Source organism: Carlito syrichta, unplaced genomic scaffold (genome assembly GCF_000164805.1).
Source record: "Carlito syrichta isolate Samal-C Ts95f unplaced genomic scaffold, Tarsius_syrichta-2.0.1 Scaffold314796, whole genome shotgun sequence".
In the NCBI taxonomy this organism is placed as follows: domain Eukaryota; kingdom Metazoa; phylum Chordata; class Mammalia; order Primates; family Tarsiidae; genus Carlito; species Carlito syrichta.
Genome location: NW_007258892.1, coordinates 544,884 through 568,587, shown reverse-complemented (window position 1 = coordinate 568,587; position 23,704 = coordinate 544,884). Strand labels below are relative to the sequence as shown.

Sequence of the window (23,704 nt, the reverse complement as noted above, 5' to 3'; positions counted from 1 at the left end):
CCCGGCGAGACGCCGCCCCTGTCCCCGATCGACATGGAGTCCCAGGAGCGGATCAAGGCGGAGAGGAAGCGCATGAGGAACCGTATCGCCGCCTCCAAGTGCCGGAAAAGGAAGCTGGAGAGGATCGCCCGGCTGGAGGAAAAAGTGAAAACCTTGAAAGCGCAGAACTCGGAGCTGGCGTCCACGGCCAACATGCTCAGGGAACAGGTGGCACAGCTGAAACAGAAAGTCATGAACCACGTTAACAGCGGGTGCCAACTCATGCTAACGCAGCAGTTGCAAACGTTTTGAGGAGAGACTGTCGGGGGCTGAGGGGCAACGGAGAAAAAAAAAACAACACAGAGAGACAGACTTGAAAACTTGACAAGTTGCTACGGAGAGCATAAAGAAGTGTCCGAGAACTAAAGCCAAGGGTATCCAAGTTGGACTGGGTTGCGTCCTGACGGCGCCCCCAGTGTGCACGAGTGGGAAGGACTTGGCGCGCCCTCCCTTGGCGTGGAGCCAGGGAGCAGCCGCCTGCGGGCTGCCCCGCTTTGCGGACGGGCTGTCCCCGCGAGAACAGAACGTTAGACTTTTCTGTAACATTGACCAAGAACTGCATGGACCTAACATTCGATCTCATTCAGTATTAAAGGGGGGGAGGGGGAGGGGATTGCAAACCGCAATAGAGACTGTAGATTGCTTCTGTAGTACTCCTTAAGAACACAAAGGGGGGGAGGTTTGGGGAGGGAGGTTTGTGAGGCGGGAGGGAGGTTTGTGAGAGCTGAGCTTACAAATGAACTCTTTCTGGCCTGCCTTCGTTAATTGTGTATGTACATATATATATTTTTTAATTTGATGAAAGCTGATTACTGTCAATAAACAGCTTCATGCCTTTGTAAGTTATTCCATGTTTGTTTGTTTGGGTGTCCTGCCCAGTGTTGTTTGTAAATAAGAGATTTGGAGCACTCTGAGTTTACCATTTGTAATAAAGTATATAATTTTTTTATGTTTTGTTTCTGAAAATTCCAGAAAGGATATTTAAGAAAATACAATAAAATATTGAAAAGTAACCCCCAACCTCTTCTCTGCATCATCTATAGATAATAGATATCTAGGTGAAGTTGAAGGAGTTAAGAGTGTCACTTAAAATCACTCTCAGTGCTTCTTCCTATCAAGAAGTGAAAACTGTTCTCTTAGACTTTAGAAATACATGTATCTGATGCTATCATCAGGTTATACTCTTCCCTCCTCCCACTGTCTATATAGAATTGCTTACCAAAGGTTAGTGTGGTGTTTCAGGAGACTGGGAAAAAGTGACTGCATGGGAGGGGGGCAGCCCGCTGGAAAGTCAGACATTTCAAAGTTTGGTATTGTATCAAGTGGCATGTGCTGTGACCATTTATGATGTTAGTAGAAATTTAACAGTAGATGCTTATTCTCAAAGCAGGAACTGGTGGCAGATTTTACAAAAGATGTATCCTTCCAATTTGGAATCTTCTTTAGCAAGTCCTAGATAAATAAGATGGCCTTTGCTTATGAATATTTATAACAAGCATCTTGTCACAATAAATGTATTCAAATACCAATAACAGATCTTGAATTGCTTTCCCTTTACTACTTTTTTCTTCCCAAGTTATATATTGAGGCTTTTCTTTTCAGTTACCGAGGTTAACATTACTGCAATCTGAAGTTATACTCAGGAATTAAGAAGCAAAGAATATAGGAAGAGTCAACTAGAAGTTGTAAACTGGTTGAAACATTCTCCCAATCTCATTAACCCCTCCCCATTTTCTCTTTTGATCTCTGATTTTCTCTCTACTTCCCCCCTCGCCCCCCCAACACCAATACCTATGCCTAAGGAAATTTCCAGTATAGCTAGCAGTTTAGCATTTTGGATCTGTCTATAGTTTATTTCTTAATTTGTTTCTAAAATGATCAGCCTATTGTTTAAATAATTATTACAGAATCAGTCTCAAAAGATGGTAATCTAATACTATGGAAAAGATTTGCAAGAGAAAACATGGACACTAACACAGTGATTACATGTTTAAATCAAACCTCAGCTCTGGGGAAATGACAAACTTAAATTCTGTCTACAGATATAACTTTAGAGATCAACAAGGCAGTACTCAACAAGGGAGCAATTCTTGCTTGGTTGCTTTTCATCCCAAGAGCCAGTATGATTATCAAGCAGCAAAAGCAATTTGATATCCAGGAATATTTCACAAACCACTAATTGAGGCAGGGCTGTTTGCTCATTAGTAGTGCTCTAGTACCCAACAGGTCTGGGAGTGCTAATATCCTGCCTGTGGCTGTAAATCCAAACACACAAAGAGTTTCTCCTTGGGAGTAGATCTAGGAGTGGGAGAGATTGGACAGGCTTGTTAGCTATCAGATACACTCTCCGTTGTAATAACACTTCTTGAACAAAGGGTTACTGGGAGCAGAGCCGAGTTTGCCAAACAGTGAATTTGCCGATGTCAGCAACCCGGAAGGTGAGTTGATTTTGACCATATGTAGGAATAGTCAGCAGAGGGACAATAAAGCACTTTGGGGTGGGGCTCTGTGGAAGCTAAACAAGAGCGGACTAGAAAAAATAAGCAGGCTGGGGAATTAATTACCTGCAAAGGTAGACTAAGCCCAGACAACAGTGCAGCACAGAAAAGCCACACCACTCCCCAGTTTGCTTTAGATTTCAGTGTTAAAAAAAAAAAAGAGTCTGAAACTCAGGCCTAGCCCCATGCTTGATTGTTTCAACCAACATTCTAAATATGTATCTCTGAAATTCTAACCATTCTGACCAAAAGGCGTGGAAAAAAATAATAGTGGTAGAGAAAATTAACCTATGACCGCCAATAAACTTTGGAGGCAAAAGATCAGCTAATGACTTGTAAACATTCAATGGCTAATTTTATTACAGGCCTTCAAAGAGTTATTCTTTAGGTAACATTCATAGTTGGAGAAGATGAAGTTAGTGGCACATAAAGTCACCAATACTCTCTTAATTTGTTTTATGTATGTGAAATAAATAATTCAGTTAGAAATTCTTAACCCTCTGTGTCCATTGGGACAGAGGGTTCATGAACTCAATGAAAATTCCTACAAAATTTGTGTGTGTGTGTGTGTGTGTGTGTGTGTGTGTGTGTGACGCACGCACATGCCTGTGCATGCACACGCCTTTCTGGGGAGAAAGATTTTTATTAAGCTTTTATTTGGTTCTCCTAGAATTTCAGGACTTAAAAAAAGGTTAATAAACTATGAACTGAATAACCACATGTCCACCTTCAGAGACTTATCTCCACATGAATCTGAATTCCATGTTCTTTTTCCATGTTTCTGCTTGCATCCCTATGCCTGGAATACCTTTCCTTCTGGTTCAACTGATAAATACTATCCATTCTTCAAGGCTTGGCATATGTGGCACTTTCTCTGTGAAGTCTTCCTTACTAACTCCATCTCTAGGTAGAATGAACAGTTCTCCATTGAGCATCATAACATTTTATCCAAACTCCTTTGATAGCACTTACTAAGTCTATTAAGACCAGAATCCTATCCTATTCACTAGTGGATCCTCAAACTGCTAGTGCAGTGTCTGGCACAAAATAGATATTCATAAAATAAATGTTTAATGACTGAGCAAGTGAACTTAAATTCTTCAACATAATTTCTGGTTTTAAGTTCTTCTAGTAAATATATTTCATCCATTTCCAGGTGCATGATTCCAGATGGATCACCCACCCACCCACCCCCCCGAAAGTCCTGGCCAGTCACCAAGTTCTAAAGTCTCGTTCTCAATGAGTGTTCTTAAAAGAATAAACTGTTAATGCATCCATACTTCCAGCCACACAGAGCATCCCCTCCTGTCTCCATGAATGCGAGTGGGCACCTTCTTATATAAAATGGGTCTGCCTGAACATCCGTCCTGGAGGTGGAGATGGGGCTGGATAATAAGCGTTTCCTTGGACAGGCAAAAAAGTAGCTCCAGATGCTGCTTCATTGAAAACAATAAGCTTTATTGGTAATGACAGAGGGAACTTCGTAAAGTTACAAGTATTTCAAGAGTCCAGAAGTTTTAGTACCCAATGTTTGTTTGCTGAGACAGGGATCATGCTAATCCATCTATTCCCTGTGTCCTTCCACTATTAGAGAAGAATGCATTGGTTGAACCGAGGAATAAGACAGTGTCTTCTAATCTGCCTGCTCCTTGCCTCTACCACCTGTTTCTGTATGATCAAGTGGAATCTCATGAAAAAGGGGAAGAGGGTTAAAACCTGAGATGGCTCCAGAACATACAACTATCCCTTCCTAACTCTGGAATCTAACCCTAGTTGTTTGGTTTTGGACTTTCTGGCACCCCAAACCAGGGCACTACCCTGAACTCGCGTCTCTTTGAAGCCCTAGACTTGGCTGTGGAGACTCAACGACGAGCAAGATATAATCCCTATTCCCAAGGAGCTCACATTCAGGTGGGGAGAAGTGTGGAGATAAAGTAGAAACTATTCTAATGGCACAAAGCATGTGCTATAAGAAAGAGGTGTTAAATAGGGGAAGAAAGAGACATTCTTAGGAAAAGCTCCACAAGATAGCTAACACTAGAGCCAATCCAGTGGAACTCGCCAGGCAGAAAAGGTTGGGGAGGAATTTGTATACAAAGGAACAGAAACATGAGAAAACGTGGTGCATTTGGGGGCCTGTAAGCTGCTTAGAGGGACTGGGAAGGAAAGAGTGAAAGGAAAAGAAGGGAGGTAAGGCATAAAAGTTGCAGATTGAGAAGTAATATTGATTCCATGTATCCCATAGGTGATGGAGAAATCTAGATGAATTTGAAACACAGTAAGGACTTGAACACACTCAACTTGAGACAGATTAATGCTGGCAACAGTGTGGAGAATGGACTGGTGAGGAGGAAGCCAAGTAAGAGGAGAAATGCCCAAGAGAGGTTTTTAGTTTAATGTAGGATGCCTGTGGTATCTAAAGTAGTTTTGGAGTTGGAGGAATGGGAAGAAGATGACTTGGTCCAAGCTACATCGGGACACATTTCTTTGTATGCAGCTTTCTGACAAGTTAGGCTTAAAAAGGGACATTAGGAAGTTCATTTTTCACTTATACTACTTGTCCCATACTTATGTTTTCCTCTCCACTTAATTTGATATCCTGAAAGAAAGTCATCTTGCAAAATGGTCCAGAGCCCACCTGCTCAAATAAGCAAATATGAAAGAAACAAGATTGTGACCACCTGGGCCAGGCCTCCCAGATTGACAGTACAGAGTTAGTCCTCACTGCTGCAAGACCAAAACTGATTTGATCTAGTCATGCAGAATTAAGTTCAGTGAAGCTAATTTGCTCAAGCCCTACAAACTCTTTGATATATAAACAAAGGAGCCAATGTTTTTATTTATGTTGGTGGAATTGGACAATAACACCTCACATTCACTTAACACTCACTTTCTACCACAAGTAATATCGAATTCCTATTTTGTGCCAGGAACACAGCAGAGAGTGAAATCAACAGGATGCCTCCCTTCGTGGAATTTATCATCTAGTTGAGAGAGACGGTAAATAAACACACAAACAAATGTATGGTTCAAGTGCAATTATGAAGAACTGGACCTTATTAAGGGAAAAACATCTAAACTGGGTTAGTGGCAAAGGAGACCTTTCTGGAGAAATACTTCAGCTACGAATTTTTAGATGACTAAGAGTTCACCAGGTGAAGAGCAGAAGAGTAGGAGAATAGGGGTGGAGCATCCCTGGTGGAGAGTCAGTAGGAGGGAGAGCTTGGGAACGACTCTGGTACACCCTAGCTGTTAGGAGGAGGCCTGACTAAGCCCCTAGAGTGGAGTGAGTCAAAGGAAGAGTGACAAGTAATGAAATGTGTGCTCTCCTGTCCATATTCTTGTAGTTTCCAAAGTACTTTAGCCTCTTTTATCTTATTTTATTTTCACCACTATTGTGGGGATGCCCATTGACAGTAAGTTGTGTCTCACAGGAACAGAAGCCAAGGCTCCCAGTGAGTTTTAATTGCTATTATTGAGGCTGTGCATCCAATAACTGGTGGAACACAATTCAGTCCTCACACATCAAGAACTATATTTTTCTCCTATATTGTTCCAGGAACCAGAAAACATGGTGACCTTGGGTCTCTTAGCCAATGTACACCCCTACTTCTACATCAAGGACCCTGAGGAACCGAATTAGTCATCAGAAGATTCTTTGATGTGCACAACATCTGAGCAAAGGTAATCAGATAGTCTCCTGGGATATTTTGTCCACGAGCAGCAACATCTAATGAACTCTCCTTGCCCTGTTGCAATCTCCCCCTCTCTGGAGGGAACAGAATATTTCTGCGCTGAGACACCCTGACAGTTTCCTGCTATACAAACTTCCTTCATGTATATCCACTAAAAACATTGGCTAATGGTTGCCTCACTATTGCTTCAGGCAACTGTGATACCAGATCATTGATCAGGTTATTGCCTTCTTGGGTTATAGGTACTCAACGGACACCTGGACAGAATGTGGATATTTCTCACATCTCTGGATTTCTTCTGCTGATGGCTAATCTTCTCCAGGATGTAATGATTCATCCTAGGTTGATGCTTAAAGGGGGAACTTTTCCCAACCTCACCTCAAATCTTGGAAGAAAATGGGGCAGGCATTTGAGCTGCTTTGATATTGGCCATTCTACCAGTTAGGATGCCTGCAGGGACCGGTAACAGAAGACACAATTTAAATGAGGAGTCTGGCCATGAAACAGGTCCAAGGATGGCTAACATAGTGACTCGATGACACCATCATGGGTTCAGGTGCTTTCTATCTTTTAATTGTTTTTGGTTTGGTTTTTTGGTTTTTTTTAGTTGGAGTCTCACTCTGTCGCCCAGACTGGAGTACAGTGGCCGCTCCCAGCCACCGCAGCCCCGACCTGCTGGACTCCGGCGATCCTTCCGCCTCAGCCTTCCAAGTAGCCGGAATTACAGGCATGCACTACCACGCCCGGCTGATTTTTTGATTTATTGTAGAGATGAGGTCTCGCTGCCCACGCGTGTCTCGAACCCGCAGGATCAGGCAATCCATTCACCTCAGCCTCCCAAAGGCACGGGATTACAGGCTGAGCCACCGAGCCCGGCTTTCTATCTTTTAATTTTACCATTCTCAGTGTGACAAGGAAGTTCCTTGTGTGCACTCAAGATCCTTGCAGCCATTCCTGGTAACACAGGTAAACATCCTAATCACTAACAATGCAGGAATGTTTACTGTATTTTTCTCCGTTTATTAATAAGAAAAACCTTTCCTAGCCACTGCCCACCTCTACCCCAGTACACTTGCCCTGTTGTCCCATTGGCCAGGAGCAAGTCTTGTGTCTAGACCCAAACTCATCCATGACAAGGGAATAAGCCAACCATGACTAGTTGTACTTCCCTATCTCCTACCTTCTTGAAGTTGAGGAAGAGGCCTTTCAACTTACAGTAGCCAAAGAAATTCAAGCAGTAGTGACATATTACATCCGGGTGGAAGCCTTAAGAGTGAGTGTAGGCCATTGCCTTGCTAAACTACATTGGGCCATATGTTTTTGAACTATGGTCAGGCCATGTTTTCTTAAGCTTTGGCCTCCTCCCCTACCTTGGGTAGGTGAATCTCCTCTCTCTCTCTCTTGCTCGCGCTCTCTCATATCTCCTCTCTCTCCTCTCTCTAATGTACTTTCTAAATAAACTATATTTTACAGTCTAACAAAAAAATAAGTGAGTGTAAGATTCAACACGTTCCCTTTTCCCTGTCTTGGCAACTGTGGAAATATGGAAATGGAACGTCCATCAACCTGTGTTCTTAAATGGCAGTGATGTAGATAAGAGTCCCCCCAACAACCCCCAGCATACTTATAGTGAACATTTAACACAGGAAAGAAGAGAAGTTGTTTTCAGACACTGAGTTTGAAGGTTGCTTCATTTGTGTAGCATTACCTAGCCTATCTTAACTCCAGTAGGGATAGTATCCTTCAGTAGAAGCCAACAATGTCTACCACAAGCATAATAAAAACTGACATCTAATAATATTAATAATAGATACTACTTATAAAGCTTCTACTATGTAGCAGACATTGTGCTAGGACTTACAAGGTAGATGTCAGAGCTCTATTTTATACATGAGAAAATGGAGGTTAAGGCCTTGTTCAAGCTCATGAAATAAGTGACTGGTGAAAGCCCAAACTGAAATAATCCAAATCTTTCTGAGTCCAAAGAACTTGCTTTGTCCACATAGGTCTTTGCTCCTGAGTAGTATTGCTGTGTACATTTCTATCTCATTGAACCTCTCTGCCAAATAGGCACTGCCATCATTTTATTTTTGTATAGAGGAAACTGAGATTTAAAGAAAAAAACTAACTTGCCAAACACCAGAGCTAGAAAGACCCCAGAGCCTCTGCCCCTTCCACTGTTCCTTGCTACATTTCTGAATGAACACATTAAGAATTGAGGTATTGTGAACTGGGGGAGAGAACAGAGGCATTAGGAGTTGGGAGACAAAATCGAGGTATTATGAGTAAGAGGCACACAGATTTTGGAGTCAAGTGTCCCTGGGTTAAATCTGGTCTCTGCCACTCATTAGCTGGGTGGCATGGGGTAAGTCCCTAAATATTGATTGCTAGGCCTCCCTTCCTTTGTAAAAACTGAAGCCAACCATGGCTACCACAAAAGGTTGTCTGGGAGAATCATATATGTAAAGCACCTATATATAGCAGGAAAGCAGTAATTAACCAATTTTCCCTGTAGACTTGTTAATGTAAGAAAAATGATCAGGAATACACACACACATACACACACACACACACACACACACACACACACACACACACACACTGCCCTAACTGAAATAAAAACGTTTCCCATTAAGATTCAACGAGGTCTCACAGGGCCTACTTCTTGGTCATATAAGGGCTGGCAGGTCCTCTCTGCGGGCTGGAGAAAAGTTTTGTTTCCCCAGCTGCACTCGCAGGGGAATACTCTGCAGGCACGGCATTGTGAACCTGTTTGGCTTGGCTCAGAAGCCTGTCAGCACATTCAGGAAGTGAAGTCAGAAAGAGGCAGGATTTCAAACACAGCCAGCTGCACACAAATGCCCAGGCAGCGAAGTGCCTTATTCGAGCAGGGTGCCTATCAGCCTGGGTTGCCCTGGGTGCTGTCAAAGAAGCCTCTGAGAGCAGTTCTGTGCCAGAAAAGGAAGAAATAATGCCCCGCACCCAGGTAAAGGCCATGGTTTCCAAGGCAAGCAGGCCAGAGGGCCATGCAAGGGTCATCTCAGTCAGCCTTGTGCCTTGGACAGGGCAACATTGAACCTGGGCTCCCTGAGCTTGCTGGGTGGAGGGGCTAATGTTTATTTCCTTGGAGTCAAGGTGTAGAGTGGAAGAGGAGATGAAGGGAAGGAGAGCAAATTGAAGGAATGGTTTAGGAGTGTTGGAGAGGGAGAGAAATTGACAAAACGACTGTGAGGATAGAGTCCCGAGGAAGGAACATGCGACCACTCTCCAGCCACGTTCGCATGCCCTGAAAACAGCACAGTGGTGAAGACCCGAATCCTAGTATCAACTTCTAGGGGAAGATAGTTAGCTTTTCTAGGCCTTAGTTTCATTAGCTATTAAATGCAAACAATAATATCTACTCCCATTGGGTTGCTGCAAGGATTGGATAAACTAATGTATGTAAAGGGAATTAGCCTAATGCTGGCAAATCATGAATGTATCAGAATTCTGTGATTGCAAATGACAGAAAACTCAGTTTAAGCAAAAAAGGAATTTTACTGAAACATATCAATGAAAAGCCATTGTCAATATAGTTTTAGACCTGGCTACAAATGGGCCTCTAAGTGTATCATCTGGCTTTGACTTCTCTCTATCATTCAGCTTGGTAAGAGAAGATTAGCTTCACCCTCAGTCTCCATGTGGTAGTGTCCAGCAACTCCTAATTCTCCATCCATAGAGGTAAGATGGTTCCAAGCCGGGCTCAGTGGCTCAGCCTGTAATCCCGCACCTTTGGGAGGCTGAGGTGAGTGGATTGCCTGAGCCCGCAGTTCGAGACCCGCCTGGGCAGCGAGACCTCATCTCTACAATAAATCAAAAAATCAGCCGGGCGTGGTAGCGCATGCCTGTAATTCCGGCTACTTGGAAGGCTGAGGCGGAAGGATCGCCGGAGCCCAGCAGGTCGAGGCTGTGGTGGCCGGGAGCCTCCACTGCACTCCATTCTGGGTGACAGAGTGAGACTCCAACTCAAAAAAAAGATGGTTCCAGCAATTTTTACATCCTCCTGGAGTTGTGTTTCATTGGTTTGACTGGGTCTTACAGCCATCCTTGAACCAATCACTATGGCAGAGGGGTAGGGTGGGATATACTGATTGGCTTAAGTATAAGTCAATTGTCCTCCACTCCTGAAACTTGAGTTGTGGAGTCCCATCAAACCACATGGTCAGAGACTCAGAGAAGAAGAGATCCAAAGAAAAATCAGGATCTAGGAGGGAGTAAATAATGGGGGGTTAGAGAGAAAATGTTAACTAACAGAGCCCATCCATTTTGTGATTATTGTTGTGGCTGTGATTATCCAACTTTACAGAGCACGCTAAAGGTAATCTACTACTACCTTTCTAAAACTGGGTCACAATTCATGATGTACTCTTTGGTCTCTTTTAATGGGTTGGAGGATCCAGGTATAAATCCCCAAGAACATACTTCATCGGGTGGAAATGCCCAGGAAGGGTGTATTAAATGATATAACACATGTAAAAATACTCTGTTAAAAGTTATTTATTAATATTAGTTATTGCTATAATGTTTATTGTTAAAAAAAATTCATCCAGGCCAATTAAAGCAGAGAACTGAAGATTCTCCAGACAATAGTTTGAAATGTCAAGAAGTCCGCCAAATACACCTACTTCCAGTTGGTATTTTCCCCCATTCACCTACTCATTTAACTGCCTGAGTATCAACAGCAGCATTAGTATTTCCACAATTTAACTACTGAAATAGTAAAAATGGAAGAGAGAATGAGATAGACTGTTATTATAACTGTATTCGGAGAAGGAGCATTCAACATACAATGAAATGTTTCTTCTCAACGTGAATCAAAGATCTTTACACCTGGTAACCAAGATGTGAAAAAGGTCTCTGCAAATTCCTAGTAATGAGAACTAGTTACAAACACAAGAAGTTGAATAATACATTTTGTGTTACTAGTATGAAATACCAGGAAAGGTTGATGTGTATGTACCGTGTGTCTTAAGACATTTCTAAGAGAAGCTATGGTGATCAATATCTGACATAAATAGTCTAAAAGCTTTCCATTTTTAGGATACTAATATAGAATTGAGTTGTCTTCACTAATCCCATGTTTATTAAGTGACTCTTCTGTGCCAGGCACCCACTACCCACTGGAGGTGAAAAGCTACGTAAGACATCAAATATATATATTAACTGTGACAGAGGTAAATGCAAGGTACCTTGTGAACAAATACCCACCTAAGAAAGTCCAGCGCTGGCTTCACTGAGGACGTGTTTGGCATTTTATCTTAAAAAGGAGGAGTAAGAGTTTGACAGTAAAATGGGGTGATGGTAGTTCCAGCGAGAGGGGCATCAGGGACTAAGGCAAACAGGACTCAGAGGGCCCATCAGTCAAGCATCAACTATTTATGGACAAAACAGATGGAGTTCCTGCCCACTGACTGTCAAGTAAGGAAGAGGGACATTAACTAGATTATTGCAATGTCTTTATCAAGACCAGCACTTTGAAAACTGCTGCCAAGAAGATGTGCCAGCAGGATCACTGCAGATATTGTGAAGAGACGGCCAGAGCATTTGAGGCTGGGGTAAGTTGAAGAGTTTGACTCAGCCTGGTCATTAGGGAAGGCTGTGCCATGGAAGTGACCTTTAAGCTGAGACCTGAAGGAATCAGTCAGGCTTACGGGAGTGGGTGGACAGAGTGTCCTTGTCTTCAGCAAGAGCATGTGTTAGAGGTAGCGAGAAGACCAATGTGGTTAGAATGTAAGGTTCCCTCAGGGGGAGGGTACAGAACAAGGGAGAAGGGAGACCACGGGGACAGGTGGTTCCAGATGGTGTGTGGTTTAATAAATACACCATGTCCGAATATAGTACCCTAACCCTCAAGTTTTCAACAATCTGAGAGGTTAGATGACGAAGAGCAAAGAAAACTCAGAATTTTTCTGAAGGCCATACCACTTGGTTCTTAAAGCAGAAATTCATATTCCTGGCTACAACATGAGCTGTCTGTGAGGCTCTTGTGATGTGCACAGACCCGTGGCAAATGCCTTTTGCATCACCTTGTTTAAACCTCATGATAGCTATCACAGGCCTGCTCCCAGGTGAGGAAACTGAGACTCAGAGTGATTACCGAAAATGGCTAAGGTTGGTCTGGCACAGTGGCTCACACCTGTAATCCCAGCACCCTGAGATGTTGAGGCGAGAGGATCACTTGAGGCCAGGAGTTTGAACCCACCCTGGGCAACACAATGAGACCCCATCGCTACAAAAAAAACTAAAAACTAGCTAGGCGTGGTGGCACACATCTGTAGCCCCAGCTACTCAGGAGACGGAGGCAGGAGGATCGCTAGAGACCAGGAGTTTGAGGCTGCAGTGAGCCAAGATCTCACCACTGCCCAAAGAAGGAAGAAAGGAAGAAAGAAGGAAGGAAAGGAAAGGAAAGGAAAGGAAAGGAAAGAAAGGAAAGGAAAGGAAAGAAGGAAGGAAGGAAGGAAGGAAGGAAGGAAGGAAGGAAGGAAGGAAGGAAGGAAAGAGAGAGAGACAAACAAGAGGAATAAAAGGCCCCGTGACTGCAAGAGACAGGAGCAGGATTTCACTTTAAAATCAAGCTCTTGATCACAACATCAAACCACCTCTGAAGAAAAAAACCAAAAGCATTTAAAATGTCAAATTCCAACAGCTTGGCTACATCACACTTCCTGAGTGGTACCTTGACACTCAGTAGGTTTGCAACAAATGCCAGTTCCCTTTCCTTAACATGAAAGGTGAATGGGGAACTCCGGGCGCCTATGTATTTTCTCTCACATCCATATCTGGGCTTTCTGCCCCTGCTGTTTTAAATTCCATTTCAAATGAAAAAGTATAAGAAAAACCATCTTTCGCCAAGCCAGTTGGATTTAAAACAGACGAGCAGAAACCTGGAAGGAGTCAGGATTCTCCCTAATATATCAAACACTGTAGCCAGCGCCCATCTGAGAGGCTTTGCAGCATTTTGTAAAGAAAACAGGCCATATTTTGAAAATGGATGAGTAAGGTTCACTGTTTTGACTTGTTTCAAGGTCTGCAGGCCAGGCCTGGTTTTGATCTGACAGGTCTGGGTCTCCAAACATGGGTTATGCCTGTGCAAAAACTCGAAGAGGCAGCATGCTCGCCAGGCACAGACTGGACCAAGTCCCTTTGAAGACTTCCTCGGTGGGTCTTAAGTGGGATTTGGTGCCCATTGTGGAATCACAGTAATGAGCTCAAAACTAATGTTTCTCATTACACCAGCAAAACAGTCAGCCCCTCTGTTTGCTCAGGTGTGCAGCTGTGTGCACCATGCCCTGATCTCTATACAATAACAAAATAAATATTTTCGAAGGAAGAAAGAATTAAAGATGAAGGAATGTCACAACTGGCGGGGTGGGGGAAGTGAGAGGAAGGAGGCTGTAGTCTCTTTAAAGTAAGGTAATATATTTGCCATATAATCTCTTTACTCACTGGTCACTCTCTAGCTCATGAAGAAAAGGAAAAAAAAAATCTGCTAATAAAGTGTCACGAGTCACCCAATCAATTGCTGGATTCATCACAACGCCCTTGCAGGGGGCACCTCGGACTTGATACCGTGCCGGTAGATGGCGCCAGAGGGCGGGTGCGGGGTTTCTGCTTCTCGGTGTAAAGGATGAGGAATAATCCAGCCAACAAATTACACTGGGTCAAAAGTATGGGCGTCGTCCGCCTCCAGAGGGGGCCAAGTATAAACACATTTTTTTTTTAACAGAGCAGGGAAGCATATGCACTGGAAATGTTCTTGCTCCACCAGCCGGAGGCCAGGAAGCGAGCTCCAGACGCTGTTTACAGGACAGCTCTTATTTCAGGATGAAGAAGAGGTCTCAGCAGGTAGGGAGGCCTTAAGAACTAGCACCGAATTTCCAAGAAGCCCACGCTGTGACTGAGCTGCAGAGGGCTTGGCTCAGAAAACTCACTGGATAATGAGACGAGGGAGTTTCGCTTTGTCAGAATAAACCCATCTAAACCCGTCTTCATCACCAGGGATACCAGTTTGGTATGCTGGGGAAGACTTGGAGTTCTAGAGCTGCGCAGAACTGAGCTAAAATCTTAGCTATGGGACGTTGGGTCAGTCTTTTCCCGATACTGATTTTGCACTCATTCATGACATAAACGTAATAGTTGTAAACGAGGGAAGAGGTGTTGATTTTTGGAAAACACTTAGCACAACACTCAATGTTCAGCAGGTCTTGTAATCATATCACTAACACCCATTCCTGTGGGACTCAGGATCACTCCAGGTGAGAAAAATGGTTCTTTTTGGTGTCACTACTGTGTCTACTCTATACACTGATTCTCCATGGGCGTATCACTTTTTAATTTTGCTTTTATTTATTTGTACAGGTGATTAGATTGGGTACTCCTTTAAAGTAAGGGCTGCATCATAAAGTTCTCTTTGCATCTCTAGCATCTTTCATGGCCCCCAGAATATAATAACATCTGTTAAATGCACAAGGTTTTGTTTTTTTTTTAGGAGCAAGTTGTTCCAACTCACCAAGCTGAATGATTCACATACAGTAATATGGTCACATCTCACTTTTTTTCTTCAATGTTCTCAGACCATATTACTGTATACTACAAACTCAGTGATGGAAATGAATTTTGAGATTTTGTTTTAGCCAAAGACCAAATAGGAGCCGGATGCTGGGCAGTCATTTTCAGTAATGGCCAACTCAACCAGCCAAGACTCAAAATAAATTCCATGACAGAGAAGAGTTACAGAAGCAATTCTATGATTTTGGTGTCATTGCTTAAGACTTGGACTTATGGCATTTTTGTCTATGCATGCCAGAGAGAGAGAGAGAGAGAGAGAGAGAGAGACAGAGGGAAAGGAGGAAAGGACCTAGACAGAAGAAAATCATGGAAAGCCAACAGGATCAGGGATTCCAAGTGAGAGCCAATACTCAGGAAGAGATTGGGGCATAACTTAGCTATTGTAAGTCAAATAAAGTTGGTCACTTAGTAGCCCTTGATAGGGGCAAGTTACTTGAATGCTGAGAGACTCAATCTCTATAAAATGAGGCATATTAGTCAGGATAGGTTAATCTGTGCTGTGGTAACAAATGAACTCTGAAATTTCAGTGACTTAGCAAAACAAAAGTCAATTTCTCACTTACCCAAAGAATCACCCAAAAGCTGATCAGTGGGAGTCCTTCTATATCCAGTGACTTAGAGGTGCCATTTTCTTCTTTCCAGAGATAGTGCCATCTCACCATGTGGTTTCTACATTGTGGCAGGAAAAAGAGCTGGAAAAGGCACACTGGCTCTTAAATGTCTCCGCACAAAAGTGGTTTGTGTTATTTCTGCTTGGAGTCCATTGGTCAGAATTAGACATATGGCCCAATTCAACTGCAAGGGAGACTGAGAGATGTGGAAGAGCAATAGATATTTAGGGAACACTAAATATGTCTGCCACATGTATGACAACTCAATCAGGATTAGATATTTTTGCACAAAATAGAACAGTCAAATAACACTTTTAATGACTTTATAGAGATAGAGATTCATTTCCTCTGTTAGAAAAGAAGTCTATAGAATGGCAGTGTGACAGGTCCACAGTCATCAGGGACATAGGTTCCCTCTATGTTTCTGTTCCACCATTCTTTGCACATGGCTTCCATCCGAAAGTCACTTGATGGTTACAAGGTGCTCTCCAGATGTCCTATCCACAATCCAGCCAATATTCCCAGGCAATAAAAGGCACCCTGTCAGCATTAAAGAGCTTTCTCTGAAGCTGACCCAGCAACTTCCATTTATATTCTTTAGCTACTGCTAGTTGCAAGGAAGCCTGGGAAATGTACTCTATAACATTTGGGATTGGGAGAATAAATACTTGGTAGATAACCAGCAGTCCATGCCAATATAATAACTACATTCATGAGGTTGTGGTGAGCACATTACAAAAGTAAAAAACATTGCCCAGGACCTGACTTTTGTAAGTGCGCGATACATGTTAGATATTGTCATTATTGTTTTTATTAACTAGGTCATCATTAAGGGAGCCACACCTTGGTAGCAGTGCCTCAGGGACCTGTCAAGCAGCTAAAGCAATTCTCTGGCCTTAGTGAGGAGAACTTGGAAGAGCAAAACAGGGCAGGAGAGCCCCAGGCCCTGAATTAGGGATTAGGACAGGGGACTAATCCAGCACTTGAGAGGAAGAACCAAGGTAGAGTGTCATTCTGCTAGGCTGGGCCAAACCATCAGGAAGAAGTAGGGGTGATCAGAGAGGCATAATATAGCAGCTATAGGTTTTCCCAGGGTTGACTTTGGTTAATAAATGTAATTAGTAGAAAAGAGAATGCAAGAAAAGATTGTGGAAGACCAGAATCAGCCCGGTGACTGCCTTGGTTGGCCCCTTTAAGAAGCCAATCTCTCTCGCACTCTTAACTCCATGTCCTTCCCTTTCCTCCTCACTGATAGCTCTCCATCTCTGTGATATCACACCTCTTCACTTGGTTTCTACCACCAGGATCTCAGCCCTTCTTACTGCTACTGCTTTTTCCTTCTTTCATTCAGCATACTTTCTGAGTACTTAACCATGATTCTTTTAGTCCTAAGGATAGAGTAGGAAATAAAACAAGCATGCCCCCCTTGTTTTCTGAAGGCTACATGATGCTTTGGCCTTTTCCCTAGCCCCTGAGACTTCTCCTCCGATATCCTGCATACAACTTATCATTTCAGTGGTCCAAGTCCTGAGGACAAAGTCAAGTCTATTACTCACTAAAACCCAGATATGAGAGGGATACTCAACTAAGTCCCTTCCAAGAGAAAGCCAAGCATCTTTATATCGTGCTTTAGAATTGGCTGAGAAACAGGAAAAGGATAAGCCTACAGGTGGAGGCATTAGTGGCCTCATCTGGGGAATGCTGGAGGAGAAAACAGATAGAATTGAAAAGATGGGAGAGACCAACCTGTATAATTTCAAATATTAAGGTAGAAAAATGAATACTTCTGTCAGTTAGACGCTTGGCTGCAAGCAACAGAAACAGACTCTAACTAACTTAAATAGAAGAGATTTGCTAGAAAAATATGGGTCATCACAAATAGGATTTGAAGGAAAAAAACTGAAGAGTAAGGTTTCAGAAAGGTCAAGGTTCAGAGCAGCTCAGGGACTATATCTGAACTCCATGTGTTTGTTAGAGAAAATAGTCCCCAGTCATATTTCTTGTTTTATAATTTTACTCAAGAGACAAATTCTTGGGAGAGAGGGAAACGATTGTCCTGGCTTGAGGTGCATTACTACCTCTCCCATCTGCAGCTCATATGACAATTTCCACCAAGTTTTTAAGCAAAGGAATGTGGTAGTTCCTCAAAGTAAAATTGGAGTATGCCTACTGGAATGGGAAGTAAATACTAGGAAGGAAAATACCACAGATGTCTATTGCTCCACTCTAGGTAATTTTCCCATTTTCGAGCCTGTGGCTTTAGGAACATTTGATGAGAATCCAGAAGAATGCGTTCAGAGGAAAACAGTTTCAACTGTGGTTCAGTCTCCAAGATTTGCAATAAACAAGATGCTCAAGCTGGGAATTTGAAGTAGGATTGATGCAAATAGCAATTACAGGTGATTTCACAGTCCAAAATGTGTATTTCATTTTGGTACTATATGGGTTTTAAAAAATCTGATCTGCATTTTTATAACTTTAATTTTTAAAATATCCACAATACATTCACTTGGTTCATGTACCTTCTTCCATCCTCTGCCTGGAACATGGGTGTCCCCAGCTCAGTTCATGGATGCTGCCCTTTTGGATCACGAGGGCAAAACCCTAGGGATGGCAGAACAGTGCAAAGGAAGGAATCCAGGATCTGATGACTTTATGGAGCAGGGACATTATGCAAGCCCTGTCCTGTTTTGCTCTAGATTTTTATGCTGTAGAGAAATAAGCTACTCTTATTGGTTGTTGTTGTTATTGTTTCCTGTGATAGCCAAACCTAATTCTAACTGATTCCCTAAGGTTACTTTAATTTACACTGCCAGTAGGTGGTAGAGCCCTGATTTTAATGCAGTTCCAGGGCCCCAATTAGGGTGAGGCAAGAGGGTCTCCCAGAGTGAAAAATTTAAGGAAGTACTCACTTTTGAGGTCACACAAGGGCTGACTCTGCATTTTTATGACCCTGAGAGTTGGTGCCTCCTTAAATTTGCACCCTACACACATAGCTCACCCCAGAGGCTCAGCTGGGTCAGCATCCTGGTCCCATCTTTCAGCCACATCACAATGACTGGACAAAGCCTAAGATGGAATCAGCCTACTGATATATTATCGCCATGAGAAAGTAGCTGGCTGTAGCAGAAATTTACGAAATACCTTTTTTGATATTATCTATGAGATGTAAGAATCAAGCCCCTTCTAAAGTGTCCCTCCACAGAATGTCTGCTATTCTGAGAGCTAGCTTTTACCATTAGCTGGCATGGGAGTGAAAAGCCCTTCTGGAACAACTCACCCTCCCATCCATTTTCCAAGCAGTCATTCTTGTTTATTTATCAGTTCTCCAAGATGAATCACTTATAGCACGAGTACAGCTTCCACTTGTCCATGAAAAATGTTCAAAACAATCTTTTCTACTCTACATAAAACCTTAGGAGTAACAGCAGACATTCAGAATAAGACTGCTATTTGCCAGCCTCTCAAAGTCGGGGAACAAATGAGAGTAACTATGTGTCATCCAAAAATCACTTTGAAAGAAAAAACAAAATCCACTCACCTCAGCCTCCCAAAGTGCTGAGATTACGGTCTGACCCACCGAGCCTGGCCCAAAACTGGTTTTTCTATTTTGCTCTCTGCAGACTCCTCTCTAGTTCCTTTTGCTTCTGGTTCCAAGCTGCTGTCTGCAAATAAAGCTTCCTGAGATCTGTGTAGAGTTCTCATGGATAGAAGTAGCAGGCTGGTTTAGGGGCCAGGGTTTAATTTCTGTTTGCATCTCAGGGAGCAGAACCCTAAGTGAAAGGTTAGGGGGAAATGCAGAGTCATTTCTTCATATCATGTTTACTTGATAGGCTAAACTTATATTGGGCTGTACAAAGAACTTCCAAAGAAATGCATTTTCTGCAGAATCTCTGCTGAACTCAGAAACAGAGAAAGGATAGAGGAGAGACAGAGGTTGGAGAAGATGACATAAGTGGAGAATGTGGTCTAGATCGTGGCTTGTGAATATTAGACAGAGTCCCAAAGGCTTTACATGAATCCTCATGGCCCCCATCCAAGGTGAGTGTTTCTGTCTCCCTCTTACAGGTGGGAGAAGTGAAGCTCAAAGAGACTAAGTAACTTGTCCACAGTCACATGGCGAAGAAGGGCAAGCAGGGATCCAAATTCAGGTGAATCTGACGTGATGCTTGTGCACTTTTGGGTGTGCTTTGCTGGCAGTGAAACCTCAGTCAGTTGCGATTTCTTGTTGGAGGAAAGATCAGCATGAGGAGGGGCATCAGGAAACTAGGGATCTAACCCTAGCATAGGGATGGGGACAGAGCATTTCGTTTCTCCAACCTCAGTGTTTTCATCCATAGAATGAGAGAGTAGAGCTAGATGGGTCTTAAAGTGCTTCTGCTCTCCAGCAGTCTGGATTTCCCTGTCTACTTTCATCAAAGGCATCCGACAAAAGAATCAAAATAACAGGAAGGGTGAGCCACAGGCAGGATCGCTTCCTGTGGGTCAGGAGTCCAGGAAACACCAGAGATGGCCACTGCGGGATAAATAAACTCAACCTGACTTTCATTGCTCTCTTTCACTTTCCATTCACCTCCTCCAGCCTCTGCCTCCACCATCCGGGTACCCTGGTCCTGGCCTTCCCGTCTCCAGCCCTTCCTCCCCCACTGTAACACCGCCTCTACTCCCGCCCAGATGCCCGCGATGCTGGTTAAGAGGTATAACTGTTTTTAGCTGGCCAAATGGATAACTTCTTGCAAATTATGAGAAGGTGCTTCTCCAGCATGATCCCATACAGAAATGTGTAGCTTAGCAAAAGAGCACGGGCTGACTCTTATCTTCCACCTTTGCTGCTCAGTCAAATGCCCCGGTATAATTCACAGCTCGCACAACTGTACAAGGCAGCCCTGCAATAAGGCTGACTGGTTATTTATTTCAGTGAATGGTACTCCATTCATCCAATTACACATGTCTAAGAAGAACCTAGAAGATATATTTGAACCTTTATGCATGTCCCATGTTCATGGTATAGTTGATTTCACTCCTATTTATCTCTCAGGTTGTCCATTGTTCTCCATCACCATCACGCTAGTCAAAAGAACATCACCTTTCTTCTTCCTAACTAGCCTCCCCCAATGAGTCTACCCTGCCTGTGTTCATTCCCTTTCCTGCAGCCAGAAGATCCGTGAACTCAACTCATTTTACACTGAGAGTAAGCAAAACACATATGTGGCAACCCCCCTTTCCTGCTTAAACTACTTAGCAGATTCTCATGATTTTCAAGATAAAGACAAACGTCTTTGACTGGGCCTCCTGTGCCATCAGGCGCCTCCTGCTTCTCCTCTTCAGCTTGCATCACCTTGCTTCCACCTCTCTTCTCTCTCTCTCATCTGGAGAGTGGCCCACACACATGCCATTTCCTCTGCCTAGCAGAGGTTCTTCCCTCTTCACATATTCACTCCTTTTCACACGTAGAGCATGCCCAGGCTCCAGCATCAGGCCTCAGTAAGGCCCTCCCTGATCCCCCTGACATGGCCAACTTCACATATAAGTCCCTCAGCAGCATAGGCCTTCTTCCCTCTGCAGCACTCGTCAGAGTCACACTTCTACAGACATCTGTGAGATCGCTGACACTGCCTGTTTCTCCAAGTAGCCTGCAGATTGCATGAGAGGGTACCTGGGCTCATGATAGTATTTCTGACTCCTGCCATAGTGTCTGGCATGTAGTCCAGACTTGATAAATATATGCTGAATGAACACAGGTTTGTCTGGCTAGCAGAAGCCACTCTTTGACAATCCCCCAAGAGAAGGGTGAGTTTAACTTCTCCAAACTGGGGGTCTCAAATGAAAGGGAAGAAGAGTAAACCACAGAAAATTAGCAATTGACAAACACCTCCTTCATAACTGGTCAATTCAGAAAGCACCTTTTATGAGGCATTGCGGTTAGCTGGTTCTTTGCAAATATTTGTTGAATCAGTGGATAAAACGCATCATTCAAGGCCCAGATTAGATGCTACCTCTGCTAGGAAGTGAGTCTCCAGAAATAATCTCCCTGTCCCCTAAAAGTTCAAAACATTTCATGTGTCCCTCTCTAGAGATACCTTTTATCCTTCATTAGAGCTGTTTGGGTAGTCATCTCATCTCTTAGAGACTTAGCACTGGTCCTATGCCAGGCTCTCAGCAAAGGGCATCCTAAGGGTTATCTCACTGAAAAGGTTCTCATGGTGAGAAGGTATAAGCTCAGACGTCCACAGGTAACAACAGGCAGGCAACGTGAAGAAATGGTGCAGCTCCAGGGACAGCAGCAGTGGGCACGCAGGGATCGCTGCCCTGCCTAATGGGTCCCCAATGACTCAGCATCTGCCATCATTACTGTGTGGGATTGTCCATCCAGCTTTGTTGAATCTTCTGCTTGTTTTTAAAGTACGCTGGAAATCTGGATTTTATTATCTAATGCATCTTTATTCCTACTCTGTTCCTCTACCCTCCAGCACCTGGCAAGTGTTTATCCCATAGTAGGTGTTCGGTTAAGACTTAAGGAATGGATGACTAAATGACGCTTGAATTGGATGATAAATAACGCTTGAATTAACTCTGTCTCTCAGGGGTACTCGTCTGACTTTTTTACTTTTCTGAATCTATATTCCCTTCAAAAAGGATGGCTCTGAACATTTTCAGTTACTTTAAACTAATTAATTATTATCAATAATTAAGATTCCATTGTGATATGCCATGGTTTTGTTTCCCTTCCCCTGCAAAGTATTTTCAGGTCCAGATGAACTCAACAGCTCTCTAATTCAAATTAGAGAATTTATTTTACCAAACATGTGCCCCAAGCCCTCCAGACATTTAAAACTCAGCTTTGGAGTTTTCAGTACCCACCATATATCACCTAGGTATATGTCCTTATTATATGGAAACTCAATTTAATAACTGTCAACACTTTATCTGAGTCTCTTGTTTCTACCAAATTAAAAACATTTATTAGTATATAGAAAATCCACCCTTCTTTTCATATCTCTTGACTGAGAGGCAGTTTAGACAATTGGGCAGGTAGATGTGAGTCTCAACTCTTTTCTAACCATGAGTTACCATTAAAATTTGAGTATTTGTATTGATATATGCATTTGAAATATTGAGTATTAAAGGTGAAGGAAGTTGGGCATGGTGGTTCACATCTGCAGTCCTAATACCTTGGGAGACTGAGGCAGGAGACTCACTTGAGGCCCAATAATTTGAGACCAGTCTGGGCAACATAGTAAGACTTCATCTCTACAAAAATAAACATAAATTAGGTGGGGTGTTGTGGCACATACCTGTAACCTCAGTTACTCGGGATGATGAGGAAGGGAGATCCCTTCAGCCCAGAAGTCTGAGGCTACAGTGAGCTACGATCATGCCACTGTACTTCAGCCTGGGTGACACAGTAAGACCCCAACCTGAAAAAGAAAAAAGAGGGGGCGATCTCATAAGTTATTTGGTCTAAATGCCAGTTTTGCAGAGGATGAAACTTGAATCCAGGCAAAGAAAATGACTGACCAAGTAAATCATGGAACTGAGATCAAAACCTGGTTCTTTTGAGTCAAATTACTTACTCATTGTACCCCTATGATGCAACAGACTTCTTAAACATTTTATCATTGACTATCTCTAATAATACCTCAAGAAAGGTGTATCATTCACATTCTACGGGTGAGAAAACTGGGCTCCGAAGGTTGAAATGATTTCTCTCCAAGACTTCCCAGCTAATAATAAGTCCTTCCAGCTAACAAAGCTGGGATTGCAGCCTAGGTCTGTCTGACTCTGAAGACGAGCTTCTCCTATCACACGATGGTGGTAAAAGTCATGGAAGCTTGGTGAAGAGTTCATTGCTACTGAGAAATACATTTGAGACCAAAAAAAAATGCACATGCTATAGAGAATTCCAGACTAGAGATGCCATCTGCTCCTGGACCCCCAGCCTCCACACACAACCATTACTAGCTCCCTGAATAACCAGATCAATGCCTTCTCAAACTTTGCTTTGTTTACAGATCACCTGGGGATCTTTCGAAAATGTTGGTCCTGAATGAATAAGTCTGGAAAGGAGCCTGAGATTCTGCAGATTCTAAGATTTTCAGGTGATGCAAACGCTGCCAGTCCTGGGATAACACAGTTTCCTCAAACAGGACTCAGATCTCTGCAGTTCCATCCCTGGATTGTCAAGCAAAGACTGTAATGAAGGGCAACTGTGGTTAAGTCATGGGAGGTGACACAATGTTTAGTTACCATTTAT

At 43.1% G+C, this 23,704-nt stretch overlaps 1 protein-coding gene across 1 annotated transcript in view; it reads left to right on the top strand.

Moving 5' to 3' along the window:
* JUN (Jun proto-oncogene, AP-1 transcription factor subunit) overlaps positions 1–1,568 on the top strand; it is a 2,625-nt gene extending 1,057 nt beyond the window's left edge. The window contains exon 1 of the mRNA XM_021705880.1: positions 1–1,568. This exon is cut by the window's left edge and continues 1,057 nt beyond it. Coding sequence (XP_021561555.1) covers positions 1–291 — 291 coding nt within the window. The 3' untranslated portion in view covers positions 292–1,568.
* Positions 1,569–23,704: the final 22,136 nt, after the last annotated feature.